This window comes from Neomonachus schauinslandi, chromosome 4 (genome assembly GCF_002201575.2).
Source record: "Neomonachus schauinslandi chromosome 4, ASM220157v2, whole genome shotgun sequence".
NCBI classification, from domain to species: domain Eukaryota; kingdom Metazoa; phylum Chordata; class Mammalia; order Carnivora; family Phocidae; genus Neomonachus; species Neomonachus schauinslandi.
Genome location: NC_058406.1, coordinates 8,834,554 through 8,854,631, shown reverse-complemented (window position 1 = coordinate 8,854,631; position 20,078 = coordinate 8,834,554). Strand labels below are relative to the sequence as shown.

Below are 20,078 nucleotides of genomic sequence, written 5' to 3'. Positions count from 1 at the left end.
CTTCTTCAAGCTTTACTTGGTTAAGCATAGAGAGATCAACCCCTGCAGGGTATGTCTTCACCACCTGCATTCACACCGTACCTTGGGTATTTGTCAACAGCATTCTCCCCAGATCCACAACAACTAACACGGGATTCTTAAATTTGAAATCGTCAGGAAAGATCACCTGAGGGGCAGAAATATCTAGTCGCACGGTCCACCTTTTACTCTCCTCCTGTGGAAGTAAAATAAACCAAAAATAACATAACCACAACTGCGAAAACTAAACAGCTTTACCAGCTGGGCTCAAGCCTTTCTGAAAGCCGCACCCAGCGGTTACGGGATAACTTAAAGGTCTACAGTATTAGAGCAAAAGTTTAAAGCAAAAGTAGATCCCAATGCTTAAGGATCTGAGACATTATCACAGGCAAATGTTTAAAGTGGGAGGAAAAAAATATTAGCAAATTACTGGACTGGGGTTGTCTGCTCTTTGATTGTGATGATCCATGGCTTGAGAAAGATCATGCTTCTAAATTTATAGGGCTCACTATCTCACAGTGCTGTAGAAATTATGGAATTCCAACAAACAGAGAAACTCAAATATTTTTACTTCTTCACAGACATTGGCAACCATGAACTTCCATGTCCCAAGTATCTTAGTGGAAAACATAAGCTTTGACATTTGATATATAAATAAGACACCAAGTTATAAGTGTGTTCACTGTTCTTCCCTGAAACTAAAATTAGCCTCACATACACGGATGTAGTAAAAAGCTAATCTACGTCAATGGTATCAAAAAGGAAACATCCCTAAGATAGTAAGAGGATACTAACTGCTGCCTTTGTGTTCAAACACACACACGAGAAACAAAAAACAGGACTAATTCTTCATCCCATACCACAGCCGGTACCATCTTACTTGGAACACTGCTGCTGTCCCTTACGCGTACAGGGGCTCTGCTCTCTGAAGGGGGCCAGGCTCTCCCTCTCCACCTACCGCTGCATCTGAGCAGTGCACCTCCAGGCCGCCGTGCTAGAAACAGTTTTGCTGGACTGCTAAGGTGTTTCTCCTGGTCTACGGCATCGCGTCAGTTGGTCACTTAGCATCACAAAGGGACTATCACACCCGGGAATCAAAACTGGGGCGCCATTCCAGGCGTTTTTCTTCCGATAATCATAAGTGAAGGGGGTGCTCTTAAGTGAAACATTTCTTTGTTTTTTTAAGATTTTTATTTATTTAAGAGAGAGAGGGTGAGGGATAGCACGAGAAGAGAGCGGGTCAGAGGGAGAAGCAGACTCCCTGCTGAGCAGGGAGCCCGATGTGGGACTCGATCCTGGGACTCCAGGATCATGACCTCAGCTGAAGGCAGTCGCTTAACCAACTGAGCCACCCAGGCGCCCTAAGTGAAACATTTGTAAATTATCGGGTCTAGAAAATGGAATAAGGACGAGTCTTAAGAGTGTTCCAAGACAGACACAGGGAAGAAACATGGTCTAGTCCCAGCCATTCGTTTTTATTCTTGACACCCTGACTGTAAAAGCCATGAGATTTTGTTTTTTGCTAGCTAAGAAGGATTTCATGTTTTCAGTGAACTTCATGTTTGCAGTTGAAACAAGCATGCTTAAGTAGAGGAGGTGAAGAACCCGACAGAGGGAATGCCTGCCCCTGCCCCACTTACGATGAAATCACCCACTAGCAAACGATCGAGCGTTTGTCGGATTTCCGCCTTGGTCTGCATCTTCAGTTTGTTATACTGTCTTCGGGCAGCTTCCGCCACTCTCAGCTCAAGTTCAGACTGATAACCAAAACCTGCAAGATTAGAGACGCACGGGAGGAGTGAGTATTTTCAAACGGCTGGGTGGAAAAGACCACTGCTACATCTATTCTCACCACACATTTCCACCGAAGCTAAAAAACCATCTGCACAACAACAGTTCCTACTCCCACCTGCGCCGGCACTGCGTACGGTAACCGGAGGCAACGATGGGGACCCCGCCATGGGGGGAAAGGCACCTAAGTCACTAGAATTTTCTTGAACCATTTTCCGAATGACCCCAGACTATTGTAAATCTTGAAAGCATACCACTACATTAAGAGAGAAAGTGGAATTTGGAAGGAAATGCCTTCTAGATTCTATCAGGGACAGAGCAATAAAGCCACAGCATTTATGGCTGTTGTTGACATGAAGACTCAAAAACTGGACCAAAAACTAAATAGCTCCATTGTTGGGCACCTGGTGGCTCAGTCGTTAAGCGTCTGCCTTTGGCTCAGGTCATGATCCCAGGGTCCTGGGATCGAGCCCCACATCGGGCTCCCTGCTCTGCGGGGAGGCCTGCTTCTCCCTCTCCCACTCCCCCTGCTTGTGTTCCCTCTCTCGCTGTGTCTCTCTCTGTCAAATAAATAAATAAAATCTTAAAAAAAATTAAAAATAAAAATAAATAAAATAAAATAAAAAATAAAAATAAAATAGCTCCATTGTTATAAGGAGGGAGAGAGGGGATACATGTAGGAAAGAACTATTGTTTTATCAACTTCCCTGGTCAATGAAATTGCTTTTTCTGCTCCTCCTATCTCAAATCTCTCCTGGACCCAAAGGGAGGCATGAATAAAGCAATGATGACATAGAGCAGCGCAAGGATGAGTTCTACAGTATTTCACGCTGCACCAAACAAGTGAAACAGACCACTGACCCTGCCATTTAGAGGGAAGTTTTGTTTTGTTTTGTTTTGTTTTAGAGGGAAGTTCTTGAATGTTCCTCCTAAACTCACTGGCCTAAAATATCCTGGGTAGCCAAGGAAACCACCATCCTAATAGAATGGAAAGAATTTTTTAAAGTATGCTAAAAGGAAGCAAAGACAAAGAAAATATTTAGGGATATTGATCCTTTTTGGAAAAGTAATTTTCCAAGGACATCTACTTTGTTTCCCTAACTAAGGACAAACCTATCCATGTGCCCTCCAAGCCTTTATGACTCCAGCCACTAGCAGGTCACTTCAATGTATAATAACCCTTGTCCAAAGCACTAAAAAGGACAAGAAAGATGTCTATAGAAAGTAACATAAGATCAAACAAACAAAAAAGTTAACCTGAGGTATGAACCTTTCCCTTGTAGAAAAAGTCTGCTACTTTTTTAATAGCCTGGGGATTATATATGATGTTCAAGGGCCTCGTGCTGACATTCAGCCGCCTCTCAAAATGGCTGTGCACTGGATTTCTCTCATACAGCATCTCAAAAACCGGGTCATCTGGGTCCGCAGCTAAAGGGAAGAACCAGAGAAAGAAAATGGACCACAGCAAAAACAATCGCCTTATTCTTGATAACCTGTAAGGAATTCTGGAAAAAAGACATTTTCTAAATTATTTTCCAATTAGTTCTCATTTATGAAAATTTTATAAAACAGAGACCCTAATGAGGATTGCCTCTAATTTTCAACAGGCATCTTCAAGACTGAGTTGGTGTATTCACTCCCATTATGGAAACCCAGGCCCCGCAAGCCCTACAGGCTGACACAGGTCACACACAGGTTAACAGAGAACACGGTCTCCAAGACAAACACAGATCCACACAACAAACGGCTGGGCCAAAACAGGACACACTCCCTCTAAGACTACTGATCTGTAATCATCTTATTTCTAAAGATTAGTTTTAAGAACATATGACAAATTACCAGGGTTATGATCACTTCTGTCTGCAGATGTTGTTTGGAGACCAAAAGACTGTGACACTCTGCCAACTTCTTTTTGCTATTAAAACATACAAAAATGCATAAATGTCAGGTGAGAGAGGACAGTTCGCCGTGCACACACTTCCTCAAGTTCTGCCCTTTGGCATCACTCTCGCTTAGCACAACCAAATCAAAACTCATCTGACATCGGATTAGAGGACTTGCAGACTGACCTCTCTCATTTGTGCCCTTTTCTAAGCTAAAATGGACTGTATGCTACTCTGCAGTCAGCGCGTTTAATGAATGATTCCTAAATGAGTAGGAAGTATGTATGGCCCTTTAGACTCTCACGCTGCACTCCCACCCTCTCCGCAATCCACACTCTAAAAAAATCACAGACGGAGCAAGTGGCTAAATACTCAACTATTCTGATCATATCTCTGCCAACTTAATAAGATCAAAGATCTAATTAGTAAAGTATGTTGAATATAAAAAAGATTACATATATATAGATAACTTGAAGTGGTTCTCTTGGAACTCCGGAAAAGATGAGACTTTCTACCAGTGACTTAGGGTCAGAATGCATGAAAATGAATTCCAGACAGAAGAGATGTGAACATTGACCTTGAAATGCAGAAAATAGTGGTGCTTATGGCATTTTCTTCCAAAACAGAGCAAACCACCCCACGGCAGCTACGACAAAGGAGAGGAAGAAGGCACTGCCATAAATCCCTCCAACATTCGCTCTCTGACAAATTAAAAAAACCTTACTGAATTCCAGTTTGTTTTTAATCAGCCCATTTGTCTCAAGATGACCAAATGTCAGAATGAACGTTAACATTACCTATTGCTTGCCTAAGACAGATCACAGTTCACCCCACCCGGGACGGAGCATCCATCCCACTGCTGTACGTACTGAATTTGGGAACACCAGAAGGGGAAACATGGTGCCTTCTGTGGCCAGGTCTCGAAGAAACAGTCCACCCAACCGGACTGAGAGCAAGGAGGAATTTCTTCGAGGAAGAGATTCTGCTAGTAGCTTCACATCTACAAAAACATCAATGTAAGAGTTGATAGTATGCCATGATAACCTGAAGTATCTTAAAAAGTATGAAATATAATGTTTTACAGAGGACGATTACATATCATGAAGTCTTTCTCGTTGAAAGTAGAACCAAAAATCCTATCTACATATTGTTGTGTCTGTATAAATCTCTCTATATAACAACATACAGAATATTAGAAGTTTCCTCGCAGAATGAATTCTAAACAGAGCATGTTACCATTGAGTTCAAGCAATCTGCTGACTCACACTAAGTTTATGGTATCTCAGCTCTCACGATTATAAAGACAAACAAACTGGCTCTTTTTTTTTTCGGTTGTTTACCTTTAGATTACTGAGATAAATGCCTATTTTATACACCTAAATAAAAGTATATGTGAGATGTAAAAACACCAACATGTGCATAGCTATTTATCCACCTTTAATTCCAAGTCACAAACACACGTCAGACATGGTCAATCCTCATTATTCGTGGGTTCCACGTTTGTGAATTCTCCTACTCACTAAAACTTATTTACAACCCCGAAATCCATCCTCACGGTGCTTCTGAGGACATGTGCAGAGCAGAAACACATCACCTAATGTGCATGCTCGCAGCTAAGGGTGAACCAGATAACACTGCTCTGCCCTCTTGGTTTAGCGTGGCTCATACTGCACACACATGCCCCTCTCGTGGTCTACCGAGTGCCAAGTTGTTGGCGTTTTTGTGCTTTTCGTTGGTGATTTCATGGTTTAAAACGGCCTCCACACTGCAGTGCCGGGCCTTCCAGCAGATAAGCTTCACTCACGCACGAGTTACGGTGCCGCGGCCGAGTTCAGTATTAATGAATCCACGATATATACGAAGTAAGCTGTCTTTACACACAGACACGCGTGACACAGGGTTCTGTAACGATCTGCTGGTGAATGTTATGATCAGAGGCTCACAGGCACCTAACCCTGTATCTCCCCGCCCCAGCAGCGACTCAGCATTCAACCACCCTGCGCTCAAAGCAACTTGCTAGAACGTAAGGACCACAAACAAGGAGACTCGAGTGGACACGGGCGCCAGGGGAGAGTGGCAACAGCTGGGGGCTCTGCGGGGCAGCACCTGAGAACTCGAGCTGCATGAAGGCGCACTCCTCCGTCCACAGGCCACCCGGCTCCTGGTGCAGCAGTGTCACAGTGCCCCGCTGCAGCTGCACGTTCAGTCGGGCAAACACCAGGTCCCGCTTCGTGTACGTGCTCAGACAGGACGCATCGGCCGTGGGGTCGAAAAACTCCTCGGTGCCTGAGCGTGAGGAAGGAAAGATGTTAGGGGAACGCCGGGAAAATTCAAAAAGCACCACCAGGCACACAGATCACAGTGATGATGACATTATTTAACAGTTTTCCCCAGGAAGAACTCCAAAGTCATGGGCAACTGCTTCATTCCTAATGTAAAACGATCCCACTGTTTTATAAGAGATCTTACTGGGGGCACCTGGGCAACTCAGTTGGTTGAGCATCTGCCTTTGGCTCGGGTCATGATCCCGGGGTCCTGGGATCGAGTCCCACATCCCTCTACCTCTGCCTCTCTCTCTCATGAATAAATAAATTTTAAAGATCTTTAAAGATCTCATCAGCTCATTCTCCAACGAGGGAGGACGTGAAGATTCAGGACAGAGTACAGCATAAACAGCGCTGCCCAACACTGTGAAATGCTCTACGTCTGCACCGCGGGCTCAGAAGCCACCAACCACAGGCGCCTTTGAGCTCCATGGCTAACGTGCCTAGTGTAACTGAGGGGAAAAAAAGAATGTTTTTCTTTTAATTTTAATTAATCCGAATTTAAATAGCCATCTGTTTAAAAATGGGTAAACAGGGACACCTGGGTGGCTCAGTCCATTAAGCAGCTGCCTTCGGCCTGGGTCATGATCCCAGGGTCCTGGGATCGAGTCCCACATCGGGCTCCTTGCTCGGCAGGGAGCCTGCTTCTCCCTCTCTCTCCCTCTGCTTATGCTCTCTCTGTCAAATAAATAAAGTCTTTAAAAATAATAATAATAATAAATAAATAAATAAAAAATGAAAATGGGTAAACAAATCTATAGTGTTACAAGTCAGGAAAAAGATTATAATGTGCAGGACAGTGACCGCAAAAAACACACAAAGCCCTCTGGGGTGCTGATTTGTTCTATTTCTCTACCAGTGTGCAGGCTGTACAGGAAGTATGTGACTCTGGGAGTCACTGATTTATGTAAGTATGGTGTGTGCATGTTATGTATGTTTGCTTCAATTAAATATTTTTAAAAAATATAAATAGATAGCCATCTGTGACTATGGCTACCATGCTGAACAGCGTGGGTGTAAAGAGTGGCTTTGGATTGATCTTCAAGCTTCAGAGTTTAAACCTTCTGACTTGCTCAGTTCTCTTACGATCGCTGCCTCTCAGCTCTGAAACTGTGCTCAGTATTCAAATTCAGCAATGAAGTTGCAAATGAAGTATCTCTCAAAAATTTCCTCCATCTGAATCTATGAACGCAAGACAAACTGTTTTACAAATGTCTACTTCTTTTATTTGAAAAATACCACGGGCCGTTGCACAAATAACAGACGAGTTTTTATGAGCCAAGTGTCTCCCCTCACGGCAGCCAAGGGCAGGAAAGTGAAGGCCCTTGCCCACCTTACCTAGGATCTCCTCGGGAGTCCACCGTTCGTGCTGCTCTGCTGACAGCCCCTCGACCGGTCTCCCCTCAGGGATCTGCTGCCCATACCAGCCACCCCAGCCAGGAAACCAGGACTGAAGGTACTGGAGCATCCCACTGCCTCCACTGGTCTCTGGGTCCCCAGGAGAGTCTCCTGGAGAATCCAACTGAGGCTCTCGTAGGCTCTGTGTCAACCAGAAACGAACAAATATGAGTCTCCAGAAACAGAAACAAGCTGTGATGTGCCACTGATTCTTCTCTGTTCCCCCGAGAAGCACAGCACATCAAAACTGAGCCACTCTGAGCGTGGCGGGTCTGAGCGCATCTTCTCATGGAGGATTTCTTACCTCCGCCAGTTCTTCTTGTTTGTGAAATCGTTCATGAACCAGTTCACGTAAAATCTTCAATTCCTCAAAGCTCTGTTCCTCTTCAATCCGACGCATCTCTTCCTGTTTGGGTTAAAACAAAACAAACAAAACAGGTCTTAGAGCTCCAGAGAAACTGGACACCTTCACAAACCCCTACAAGTACAGGGTGGGAACCGATCTGCCTCCCCACGTACCCACTGGAAGCCAAGAAACAATGAAGATAACAGTCCCCTCACCCTGTCGTCTGCATGCAGCAAGCCTCCTTTCAGCTTGCTGAAGTATTTGTCGGTGTAAGACACAGCATCGCGGGCCCGGTGTAACAAGAAGTCCCAGGTACAACGCTTCCTCTCCTCTCTGATTTCATTCAGGTTAGCATTCAGAGCAAAATACCACCATTCTCGGCAGCTGAGATGTTTCATAACAATGTTAATTACTTCTTACACAAAAAACTTCAAATAATAGATTCTCAACTTAGGCATCATTAATAATATATTACTCGATTGGTGTGAATTACCCATAATATCAGTCCTGTCCACTGACAGATAATCAACTGGTGACTCCAAGGTAAAAACTATCTTAAGATAACTGGCAAGGATTTGGATACTAAAGATTTTAAATGGCATACTTCAGAAAAGTCATGGAAATACACAGGATCTTTAAATTTTTTAATATATTGGATCGGTCAAGTCTATTACTGCAACAGGAAAAGATTCGTTTTTGCTACAGAAGTTATAAGGTGTACTACGGAAGTGCTGCCCAAACAGCACGGGAGCACAGACATAGGAAAGTAGGTTCGGAGAGCACCACGAAGTACTTCCTACACAGTCAGATCCCACCGGAGCAACACTGGTCTACTTGCTAAGTGAGACCGAGAGGACCTTAACTCCACTGCACTCCAGCTGAGAGTAAACCCACACCAACGAAATATACAGTAAGAACGTCAATGCAGGTCAACCACAGAGATGACATTTTAAAGGCCAGAAAAATCAACTGTATTTTAGCTCCAGCCACGTGCCAGGGACAGTGAGGCCCATTTCTGATCCACAGCCAAGGACAGTCACGCTCTATAATGCATCGCAGAGGCACAGGTCGCTTGCAAGCCCTTACTTCTCAGACACGGCCACTTTGGGCTTCCATCTTCGGAACTTCACCTGCCTCTCCTTTCGTTCCAGCTCCTTGAGGAATTCCATGATTTGCCGGTACTGCAGCTTTTCAGCAGAGGTTAAGAGAGAAAAACCAGGTTAATGCTGACATGTTTCTTTTACTCAGTTAACACCCATCTCTACCGAGGACAGTTCGTAATGGTCAAGCCACTGAACGGAAATCCAGTGTGCACTGGAGACCACGTTTCAGCATCGCGTGGCACTTCTCTCCGACCACAGACGGTGAAGTATTCATATTTACTGTATGTCCTGGCCTCTGCTCAGCGCTTCAAAACCAAATCAAAACTAACCGGACAGCAACCCAGTTGCTGTTGGTCTCACAGGCACTTTCTTTCCCCCTGGGGTGCTGTGAAGAGTATCGAGACCCTTCTATCACTGCGCTTCCTTCGCCCAGTTACTGGTCCCACAGAGAGAGTATAAGCCACTGGGTGGAAAGAGAGTACCTGAGAGAGTTTCAAGGGGATGGTCTCCAGATGAATATCGCACTCGATCCGGGGAGTGTGCCGAGACCTCAGAGGCTCTTTGGAGCAGTTTCTCTTCAAAAGAGCAGATGCACACACGGGCTCCAGGATGTAGTGATGATCGCGGCTCTCCATGCTCTTGTCCATGGCCTCCTGAGTGTCACAAGAACGTCTGTCATTATGGCAAATGTTTTCAGGATCAAGTTACATGCTCGTATGTTACCGAATTTTACCGCCTATTACCTCAGAATCCCAAACAGGACAAAACTTCTAACATTTTTAAAAATTTTATCTATATTTCTTATTAGGTAAAACATTCACATGGTTCAAAACTGAAAGGCAAAAAAAAAAAAAAAAAAAACTGAAAGGCAAAAACAGGTGAAATATCTCCTTCCGACTCCCATCATCCAGCCACCCAATTATTCTCCCCAGACGCAACCAGTAATACCAGTTTCTTCTGGAGAGTGCCAGAGGCTTTCTGCATATGTTCAGACAGATCCATGGTTTTCTGGTTTTTTAACCAGTCTCACATAAGTGGTACATACGCTCTTACCTCAGTTCTTTAAACTTAATACTAAATCTTAGAGACTATTCCATATTCATCATAAAGATCTTTGTTCTTATTTTTTATAACTGCATACAGTTCTTCTGTATGATGTACAGTATTTACTTAATTGAATTGGCAAAACAAAACCGTTCTGTACAACAGCATGCAAGCCAAAGAAAATCTTTTTTTTTTTTTTAAGATTTTTATTTATTTATTTGACAAAGAGAGACACAGTGAGAGAGGGAACACAAGCAGGGGGAGTGGGAGAGAGAGAAGCAGGCTCCCCGCGGAGCAGGGAGCCCGATGCGGGGCTCGATCCCAGGACCCTGAGATCATGACCTGAGCCGAAGGCAGACGCTTAACGACTGAGCCACCCAGGCGCCCCCAAAGAAAATCTTAGGTGAGGGGGAAAAGTCCTTTTTCTGCATTCTACTTAAACCACCTACAATTTCTTTACCAAGAGATTAAACTCAGAATTTTTTATCCTTCACAAACAGTAAGACTTTATGCCCCATGATTTTAATGCCTTTCTAAGTATTTCCTAAAGGAATATCACCAAAGGTAAAGTTTCACTGTACATAGAATAAGAGAGCTCTTCTTTAAGAGTCAGAGCTGGTGCTTTATTCATTTAAAATCTGGACATCAAGTTTGCGAGATGGCTTAAAGAATACATAACTGTAGTATGTTAGGTGTATACCACGGAACACTATGCAGGAGTCAAAAGCAATGAACCAGGAATATAAACAGCAACATTAATCAATCTTAAAAACACAGTTTTAAGTGAAAAAAAGAAAACAAAGAAACCTAGAATGCAATACAAACATGAAACATACACAAAACACTATTTATTGTTCAGAACTACATGCATATCAAGTACCTCAAGCAAACCCACTTGAGAATGGATGCCCTTGGAGGAAGACGGGCATGGGAATGGTGACCAGAGCCACAGAGAACAGAAACCTACGTGGCAGTAGCCCCACACTCTTTACTTCTGTACTGTGTTACCATAAAGCCTTCTGCCAGAATCATACCTGTAACTCCACCTGGGGCAAATCCCCCAACAAAGTGCAATCGACATCCCAATAGACGCTAAACTCTGCCACATCTAGTTGCTTTTTCCGCATTAATTTCTGTACCTGAGGTAAAACAGTGAAGAAAAAAACATGACTCTCTGTATTCACAAACTTATTCATTCATTCAACAAACCATTTCTGAGGAGGCACGCATCAGCACTTTGCAAGATGCTGGGGATACAAAAGTGAATTAAAACACAGTTTTGCTCTTACAGTGTTCAAAATCCAGCTAACTGGGGATACAAACATGCAACAATTTCAACTAAGCAGAGGGAAGCAGAAGAAGAATACCTATGATGCTATGAGCAAACAAAAGAGAAAATGTCACTGCATGGATGAGCATCAAAAGATGTATACGGTTCCAGCACAGGGCAGGGTAGGAGGGAAGGATGGGGACACACGTCGAAGTGTTGGCCCCACCATACAGAAGGCCTGGTGTCTCCAGAGGACGGTGACTACACCTGTGTAATGGGAGCACTGTACTCATGGTGTGAGGGCAGGATTGGTACACACATTTGGAGTGGGGAGTTAAGTGCTGACAAAAGCAGTTTGGAATGCTACTAGGTATCCTGGGTTAAGTAGTTTCCCTCCCCCCAGAAATTCATGTCCTCCTAGAACCTGTGAAGGGGACGTTACTGGAAATAGGGTCTTTACAGATGTAATCAAATTAAAACGAGGTCATACTGGATGAGGGTGGGCCCTAATCTAATGACTGGGGTCCTTCTAAGAAAAGAAGGCAGACACACAGGGGAGAAGACCATGGGAAGACGGAGGCAGAGATGGAAGGGATGCATCCACGAGCCAAGGAACGCGAAGGCAAACACCAGAAGCAAGGAGGCACGGATTCTCCCTCACAGCCTCCAGACGAAACCGGCCCTGCAAACACCTTGATTCTGGACTTCAGGCCTCCAGAACTAAAGAGAATAAATTTCTGTTGTCTTAAGCCATCTCATTTGTGGTGATTTGTTGTTAAGGCAGCCCTAGGAAAGGAAGTTTATGCCGCACTAGGGAGTGTGACTTCACACTTCAAGAGCCCTGGAGCCGCTGCGGGGTGTGCTGCAGGCATGCCACCAGGGTCAGGGACGTGTCTGAGAAACAGGACTCTGGCAACACTGCAAAGTGGAGCTTCCCTCCTTGGTGTGCTAGAGAAAAAGAGTCGTGAGTGTATCAGGATATAGACAAGTTTATAGGTTCAAGTTACATTTAGAAATATCTGGCTCCCCACCTCCAGCCCCCAGCAGCCACATGCATTTGCCCCAGCATCCTGGCCAAATGATTCCTTTTTCCTATGTGTGCCATGATATGGAAGAGACTAGGAAGCACTGGGTTACAAAGAATCAAGGGCCTGGGATGGAAGCAAGGAAGTCATGAAACAGGATATTTTATAAGCCCAGGCCAAAACTTACAGGATCCTGAAGCAAGGCAGTCACAGTGAGGATGACAGGAAGAGACACATTTGAGACATTTTGCAAGGAAAACCGGCAGGATGCTGTGAGCAGATGGATAGAGGTTGAAGAATAAGAAGCAAAAGGTTGAGCACAGGCTTGGGGAGCTCAGCATACTATCTAAGAACACATGCTCTGGCGCAAGGGGGGCAAACTTTCTGCCAAGGGCCAGGGAGTACTCCTATGTACTCACAGCCTTCGTGGACCGTACAGTTTCTGTTGTAACGACTCAACTCCACCCACTAGAGCACCTAAGCAGCCTTGAATGATATGTAAACGATGGGTGCGGCCGTGATCCAGTCATTCTTTACAGACAAAAACAGGGAGTGGGGGGGGCTTTGCTCTACGGTCCACAGTTTGCCAACCCCCACTCTGCAGCTGGTCCATGTGGGTTCAGACCTGGCTCTGGCACTCCATCACTGTGCACCTTAGTGAGCTTAGCGGCATGTAACATGAGGCTAACGGCGGTGGTGAAAAGTACTGAGAATTCAATGAGGTAAGTCAGATAAAGTGCTAAGAACAGTGCCTGGCATATAAAAGGGCTCAAAAGATGTCAGTTTTGTTTGTTTTAACATTCAGTAACGTGTTAGAGAATAAACGGGAAAAGTTGGTTTCAGGGCCGGTGGAACATAATGGGATAATTTTGCTTATGACAAGCCTAAACCACCAGAGGTGTCCCATAGGCAGTTAAAGACCACGAACAAGAAGGTCAGAAGAGAGGTTCAAGACATAGAGGCATCAACAAACATTCCCAGGGCATGGCTGATCCTATGATACAGAACGAGCTTCCCCCAGGAGTACACATAGCATGAGAAGAAAAGCAAAGCTGAAACCCGTTCTATGACTCAGTTTCTTCATGCATAAAATGAAAGGGATAACATCAACATTTAACGTATGAGTGAAATAAAAAAAGGTCAGAGAAAATTGGCCAATCCCCGACTTTGGCAAATTAATCTGTTGACACAAACAAGAAACATGCATTCCCACCAAAGAACATGGTGAAAAAGAATGCGGCCTCCTGTACGGAACATGAAATGACCAAAGGCAGAGCCTCATATTCCCGAGAACCAGTGCTTTCTTCCTAGGTTACAGGCACAGTTCATACTCACAGGCTCATTCACAGCATTCTGCACGGACACATTCTTAATACAGATACCAAATGCAAAAGGATGGGACGGGTTGGTAATACCATCTTCAAAGCGCAAATGGACATCTTGAATTTTTAACTGCAAAGGAGAGAACAAAAGAAAAGGCATTTAGACATGTGCATAGGTAGAATACGACAGGCAGACGTCAAACTGCCCTTGAGCATTTAAATAAGTCACAGCAGGCAGCTTATACAAATGCTTACAGCACACACATGTCCAATGCTACAAGGATGATAACCACAATCCTGAGAGCTATAATCACAAATGACATGAATGACACTTATTTGTGATTGGTGCTACCTCCAGAAAAGAGCTATAATACTTTCATTAAACCATTTCACAAGACCCCTTTAAAAAACACTAAAAGAAATACCGCTGGATCTAGATAACTGGCCTGCCCTCTCTTACGATATCTTAATCTTGCCTCTGTGTCCCCACACCTAGACACAGGAACACCAGCAGGACACATACACTCTGTACTTATTTATTTCCCCTGGCCCCTGGAGGTGGGCTACAGAAAAGGCACTCTGCTTCAGTGAATTAAAAATTGTAACAGAAAGTGAAAAGACAACCCAAAGAATGGGAGGAAATATTTGCAAATCACGCATCTGATAAGACACTAGAATCCAAAATATGTAAGGAGCTCTTGCGGCACCTGCGTGGCTCAGTTGGTTAAGCATCTGCCTTCGGCTTAGGTCATGATCCCAGGGTCGTGGGACTGAGCCCCACATCGGGCTTCCTGCTCCGTTGGGAGCCTGCTTCTCCCTCTCCCTCTGTCCCTCCCCGCTGCTTGTGCTCTCTCAAATAAATAAATAAATAAATAAAATCTTTAAAAACAACAAAATATATAAGGAGTTCTTTCAACTCAACAATAAAAAAAAAAAAAATCAATTTTTTAAATGGAAAAGGGATCTGGATAGACATTTCTCCAAAAAAGACATGCAAGTGACCATAAGCATATGGAAAGACGTTCAACATTCGCCATTAAGAAAATGCAAATTAAAACCACAGCAAGGTAGCACCTCTTACTCACTAGTGTGGTTATTATCACAAGATAGACAATAATAACAAGTGTCGATGAATATGTGGAGAAATGGAAATGCTCCTACATCACTGGTGAAAATGTAAAACCGTGCAGCCTCTTTGAAAAACAGTTTGCCAGTTCCTCAAAAAATTAAACACATAGTTACCATATGACTCCAACAATTCCACTCCCAAGTATATACTCACGAGAACTGAAAACATATATTCACACAAAACCATATACATGAATGTTTACACCAGCATTATTCATAACAGGCAAAAAGTGGAAACAACCCAAATGTCCATCAACTGATAAGCAGATAAACAAAATGTAGTATATCCCAAAAACCACAAAACCTCTCGGTATGAATACTCCATTCAACCTCCTGCACTGAGAGATGTGACCACATTTAACACAGCTTCTAGAAGCTTAAGCCTGCATGCCTGGGACATTCCAGCCTCATTCTGAGTTCCTGTCTGGAAAAGCTCAGGGCTGTTTTTTCCAGCCAAAGCCTGACAATAGGTCCCTGACCTCCCTTTCTTAGAGCATTTACCAAAAAGGGCTTCCAATTGTGAATCCTTTCTCTGTCCCTATGAGATGTGTATGTATCTCCTATAATCAAGGACTTGAAAGCCATTCCTTTGAAATGTAATCATCAGGAAGGACAAGGCCTTGTCTCTCAGTCTGTCTCTGCGAGAGCAAAGCAGCCCAGCTAGCAGATATAGCTGGCCTTATCACATGGACACTGACCCTTTGTCATTTTTCACCTGAGCCCTCCCCCACGGGATCCCCTGCCTCACTCTCCCTTGGAAAGGCCCTGTCACTTCTGTGTAATTTGGAACAGAACTCTGTTCTTTCCGCTTCTGTCAGCAGTTACTGAATAAAATCTGTTTTCACCGCTTTCACTAACATTCAACTTTATCTTTGACAATCCGTATCTTTGACTGAATACATTATTCAGCCATAAAAAGGAATCAAGTACTGGTACACGCCACAACATGGATGAAGCTTGAAAGCATTATGCTAAGTGCAAGAAGCCAGACACAAGGGGCCTCACGGTGTACGATCACATGGATTTGAAATGTCCAAAATAGGCAGTTTCCATAAAGGAAGATTAGTGGTTGCATGGGGCTAGAGGGAGAGGAGAAATGGGAGTGGCTACTAAGTGGGTATGGAGTTTCTTTTGGGGGTAATGAAAGTGGTCTGGAATTAGGCAGTGGTAACCTAGGCAGTTTGCAAACACACTAAAAAAACACTAGAGTGTACACATTTAAACTGTAAACTTTATGGGATGTGAACTAAATCTCAATAAAGCTATTAGTAAAAATAGTGATGATGAATTATTTAAAATCAATGACAGCTAAAAAAAAAAAAAAAAATACAATTGCCTGAAACAGAATTCAAAGCACTCACCTCAAATGCACCAATCTCTTTGTCAACGTAACGACAGTTATGAAACCAACAACCTCCGACTGCATTTTGGGGGGCAGTAGTATACCTTGAAACCATTTAGCCTGTGTCATCTTGACACTGCAAGAAAACCCCGGAGGTACTACGTACAGGCTCACTCTTACGGCACTCATAAAAATGAGTGTGGACCCTGATCTAGTTTTTGAGGATGAAACAAAACTGTAATTAAAGCAGAAAACGTGGCCAACAGCCCTGTCACTGTAACTCCTCAAACCGCCACCAGATCCATCAGTGAGAGATTAAACACCTCCGTGGGCTGCTCACAATTCACTATGTAATCAACCGGAAACCACGTATTCAACCTCTCTCGCGTTACAGAGGAAGAAACCGAGACAGAGAGGTGAAGTGAAATGCCCTGAAATGATCAGTCATGAAGGTTTAGGTGACCCAGCTTCTTAGGAGATACATCCTTTTAGTAAGTAAGAGTCCAACGTTCAAAAACAAAGTGAAATATGAAAGGAAAACTCCTACTCACACAAGCTGACGCAAGAAAAACCTGTGTCTGCCCAGAGCTGGAGACTTGCTTTTCAGGTTTTCCTTTGGTACTGCCTAGAAGAGGGCACACCTGAGCAGTCGGCCAAGGCTCTGTACACCCCATTCCAGTTGAACCCATGAAAAACAAGGTACTAAGAAGCGCAACACAGTTAAGCCTGAGAAGTCCCTATCGTGTTCATACTTTATAAAAGTCAGGAGGACTTACTTCAATATTCTCCACAATTCTCGTAACTACGGAGGCAGTAACTGAATACCAGTAGGATTCCCCCTTCTGCTGACGTTCATTCTACAAAGGAAAGAGCCGGAGTTAGCCGAATCCAGTGCTCTGCTCATTTCATCTGTCTCACCGCAGCTGGTCTGGTGGCCGAGGGGGTGTGCCTTGCCTTCCATCTGTCCTCCAGGGCTTGAAGCAGAGCCTTCTTGCGCTCCCTCTCCAAGAGCTTCTCCTTCTCATCATTGAAATCCTCTAGCTTTTCAGGGGATCCGATTAAGTGAAGGCTGGAGATGGAGATCACCCAAGGGTCCACGTGGGGGCGATAAAAGGGAATCTGAAGAGTTACCTTCCCAATCAGGCCTGGAAAAAGCAAAGTCTTGTCAAGTGCTGATACACATTTTTACTTCTATTTTTCTGTATTCTTTTAGTTTTGTATAAGAAGCATAAGAACTTTTACCATTTAGTTTTTAATCTAAGAAAACAGGCAGCAGGTTCTCGTACATGGGAAACAGAAAGTTAGTAGGCTGAGATCTCTAAGAACGAGGCACAATAAAGTAAAAGATGCAAAAGCCCAGGGTGGAGGCGCCTGGTGGCTCAGTGTTAGGTTAAGCATCTGCCTTCGACTCAGGTCATGATGCCGGGGTCCTGGGATCGAGCCCCGTGTCAGGCCCCCCGCTTGGCGGGGAGCCTGCTTCCCTCTCCTTCCCTGCTTGTGCTCTCTGTCGCTATTTCTCTCTCTCTCTCAAATAAAATCTTTAAAAAAGAAAAAGCCCAGTGTGACTTGGCCCTATCAAATGCAACAAGCCCTCCTCCGCGAGGTGCCTCTTCCCCAACTGAACTACATCTTAAACTTCCTTGGGGTGTCTTTCTCCCCACGGCCCCTGCACAAGCCCATGAGCACGAAACTCATTTCTTGCTCGTTATTCATGGGCTGGTTGAGGAGCACTTCTTGGGAGTTACTGGACTTACTTACAGCATGTCCAGTCTTGAACATACCAACTGAAACATGGGTCACAGAACTACTGTGGCACTCTATCAAGGAAGAATCCTGATTCTTCATGAGAACCCGGACTGACGAGAAACCTGCTAGAACCATGATACTGATTTCCCAAGTCCTACCATTTCTAGCCGAGGCTCCCAGGACACAGGTCTTCTTTAAATTCAATTAATAAGAGGCAAGTCACCACTAAAGAATAATGCATAAGAATATCTGAACTGTCCTAAAGGATCTCTCGAAGATCCACATGGCCCAACTAATATGTTCCCTCTGAAAGAAAAACATGTTATCAATTGCTACCCTCTAAGATCTAGAATTCAAATGGAATTGGTCTGTTGAAGATAAGAGAATATTAACACCAAGTGATCGACTGTGTAATCCAGTAATAAATTAAGAAATGTGGCAACAAATAATCAAAAAACATTTTAATTTGAATTTTATCTAGAAAAATTAAAGTAAGATTTTCTATTTAATAGTTTATATTATAACTGAAACCGAATACAAATTTTCACCCCAAAGAGTTTAATAATAATAGGTGTGCAGTTGCAATTCTAACCTAAATTACTGGGGGAAGAGGCATGTTTGATAAATTAGGTGACAGCAAAATATAACCTCTGTTACATTTCTTTCTTTCTTTCTTTCTTTATTTTTTTAAAGATTTTATTTATTTATCTCAGAGAGCATGGGAGACAAAGAACATGAGAGGGGGAGGGTCAGAGGGAGAAGCAGACTCCCCGCCGAGCAGGGAGCCCGACGCGGGACTCGATCCCGGGACTGCAGGATCATGACCTGAGCCGAAGGCGGTCGCTTAACCGACTGAGCCACGCAGGCGCCCCAACCTCTGTTACATTTCATTTAATTTTTGTGGAACAAGTACAAATAGAGTCATTTTTGTAAAAATATTAAGAAACTTCATCAGTGTTCCCCAAGAGCCTCTCCTAATCCTTTGATATTCAAATACTAATCTGTGGAAGTACCCTCAGTATCATCATTTCTGAGCTTCTTTCAGATTCTAATTTGTCAGTGTCTTTGCCTGTGATCCTGGCAGTTCACCCATCACTTGAACTGACTTCAAGAAAGCCTAAATCTTTTGCAAGATTTCTATCCTACTCCACCTAGCAACTGACTTGCATTGTACTTGCATTGTACTGTAATATAAGTACCCAAAAATAATGGAAAGACTGACATCAACAGATATTATTGAATGATGATGGGGTGTCTGAATAGGGACTAATTTTATACACGGTCATTTAACAAGGAATTTTAAGACTTTATTTTTAAGTAATCTTTACACCCAACATGGGGCTCGAACTCACAACCCCGAGATCAAGAGTAGCAGGCTCCACTGACTGAGCCAGCCGAGCACCCCAACAAAGAATATTTTTATTCCAGGACAATTCTTGTTTCCTCACCAAATCTAGTAACTGCAGAACTCCTATCATAACTGCAAACCTCTACTGAGTGTGCTAGGCATTGTTCGAGTAATTTTAATGCATTAACTCATGTATTCCTCTCCACAACCCTCTGATATAGGTACAGTGATTATCACCTCCTCTTAAAGACTGAGAAACACACAGAGCAGTGAGGGAACTTCCCCAAGGCCACACCGCCTTGGGGTGTGACAGCAGATATGGAATATACGCCCAAGCACACTGTTCCAGAGCCCACCTTTCATTCAATAAACTATCTCTCAGTAATATTATGAATTCCCCAAAAATAAGACCACCCCCCACCCCCGTATCTAGGACAGAAGTTCTCACACTTCAGGAAACGTTAAGAATCACCTGTGGTGCTTATGAAACATACAGGTTCAATGACACTCCCTTGGTTCTGATTCAGTGGGTCTGGGAAACACCTGACCTCCCCACTGCTGCCCCAAGGTCATCCCGACAGAAAAGGCCACGCTCAAGGACTGATCTGAACTCCCTATTTCCTATCCTGCCTCTTCCTGCTCAAACAGAACCAAACCCAAGGGCTCTGGGTTTTCCTGTCCCAAGCAGTGGAAGAAGCAGTGGAAGACTGTCTCCCTCTCGTGCGGAGTTCCACACACCAGCTTTGACTTCAAACGGTAATTCCAGTTCTTTCAAGGCATCTTTCTTTAAGGGCAAATTTTCCAACTCAACAGCACCTGAAAAATAAAAACAATAGCATGAAATGTTCACCCAACACAGGCAGTAGGCACCTACTGTGTGCAAATCTTGGAAGGTTAAAGGGCAAGTTTTACAGCTCAGCCCGGCCAGAAAAAGCCAGGAGCAGCACTGTGACCAGCCTGTGTTCTCTGTCTACACTAGTTTCCTGACCA

The 20,078-nt window shown here is 43.9% G+C and overlaps 1 protein-coding gene across 1 annotated transcript in view; it reads right to left on the bottom strand.

Moving 5' to 3' along the window:
- The window catches only part of VPS13D (vacuolar protein sorting 13 homolog D), a 243,709-nt gene that overhangs the window by 214,740 nt on the left and 8,891 nt on the right, over positions 1-20,078 (bottom strand). Inside the window, 16 exon segments of the mRNA XM_044914385.1 lie at positions 82-214; positions 1,659-1,789; positions 3,067-3,237; positions 3,649-3,724; positions 4,562-4,692; positions 5,799-5,978; positions 7,355-7,556; positions 7,719-7,820; positions 7,976-8,144; positions 8,847-8,947; positions 9,346-9,516; positions 10,942-11,046; positions 13,538-13,654; positions 16,771-16,851; positions 16,949-17,139; positions 19,827-19,904. Coding sequence (XP_044770320.1) covers positions 82-214; positions 1,659-1,789; positions 3,067-3,237; positions 3,649-3,724; positions 4,562-4,692; positions 5,799-5,978; positions 7,355-7,556; positions 7,719-7,820; positions 7,976-8,144; positions 8,847-8,947; positions 9,346-9,516; positions 10,942-11,046; positions 13,538-13,654; positions 16,771-16,851; positions 16,949-17,139; positions 19,827-19,904 — 2,139 coding nt within the window.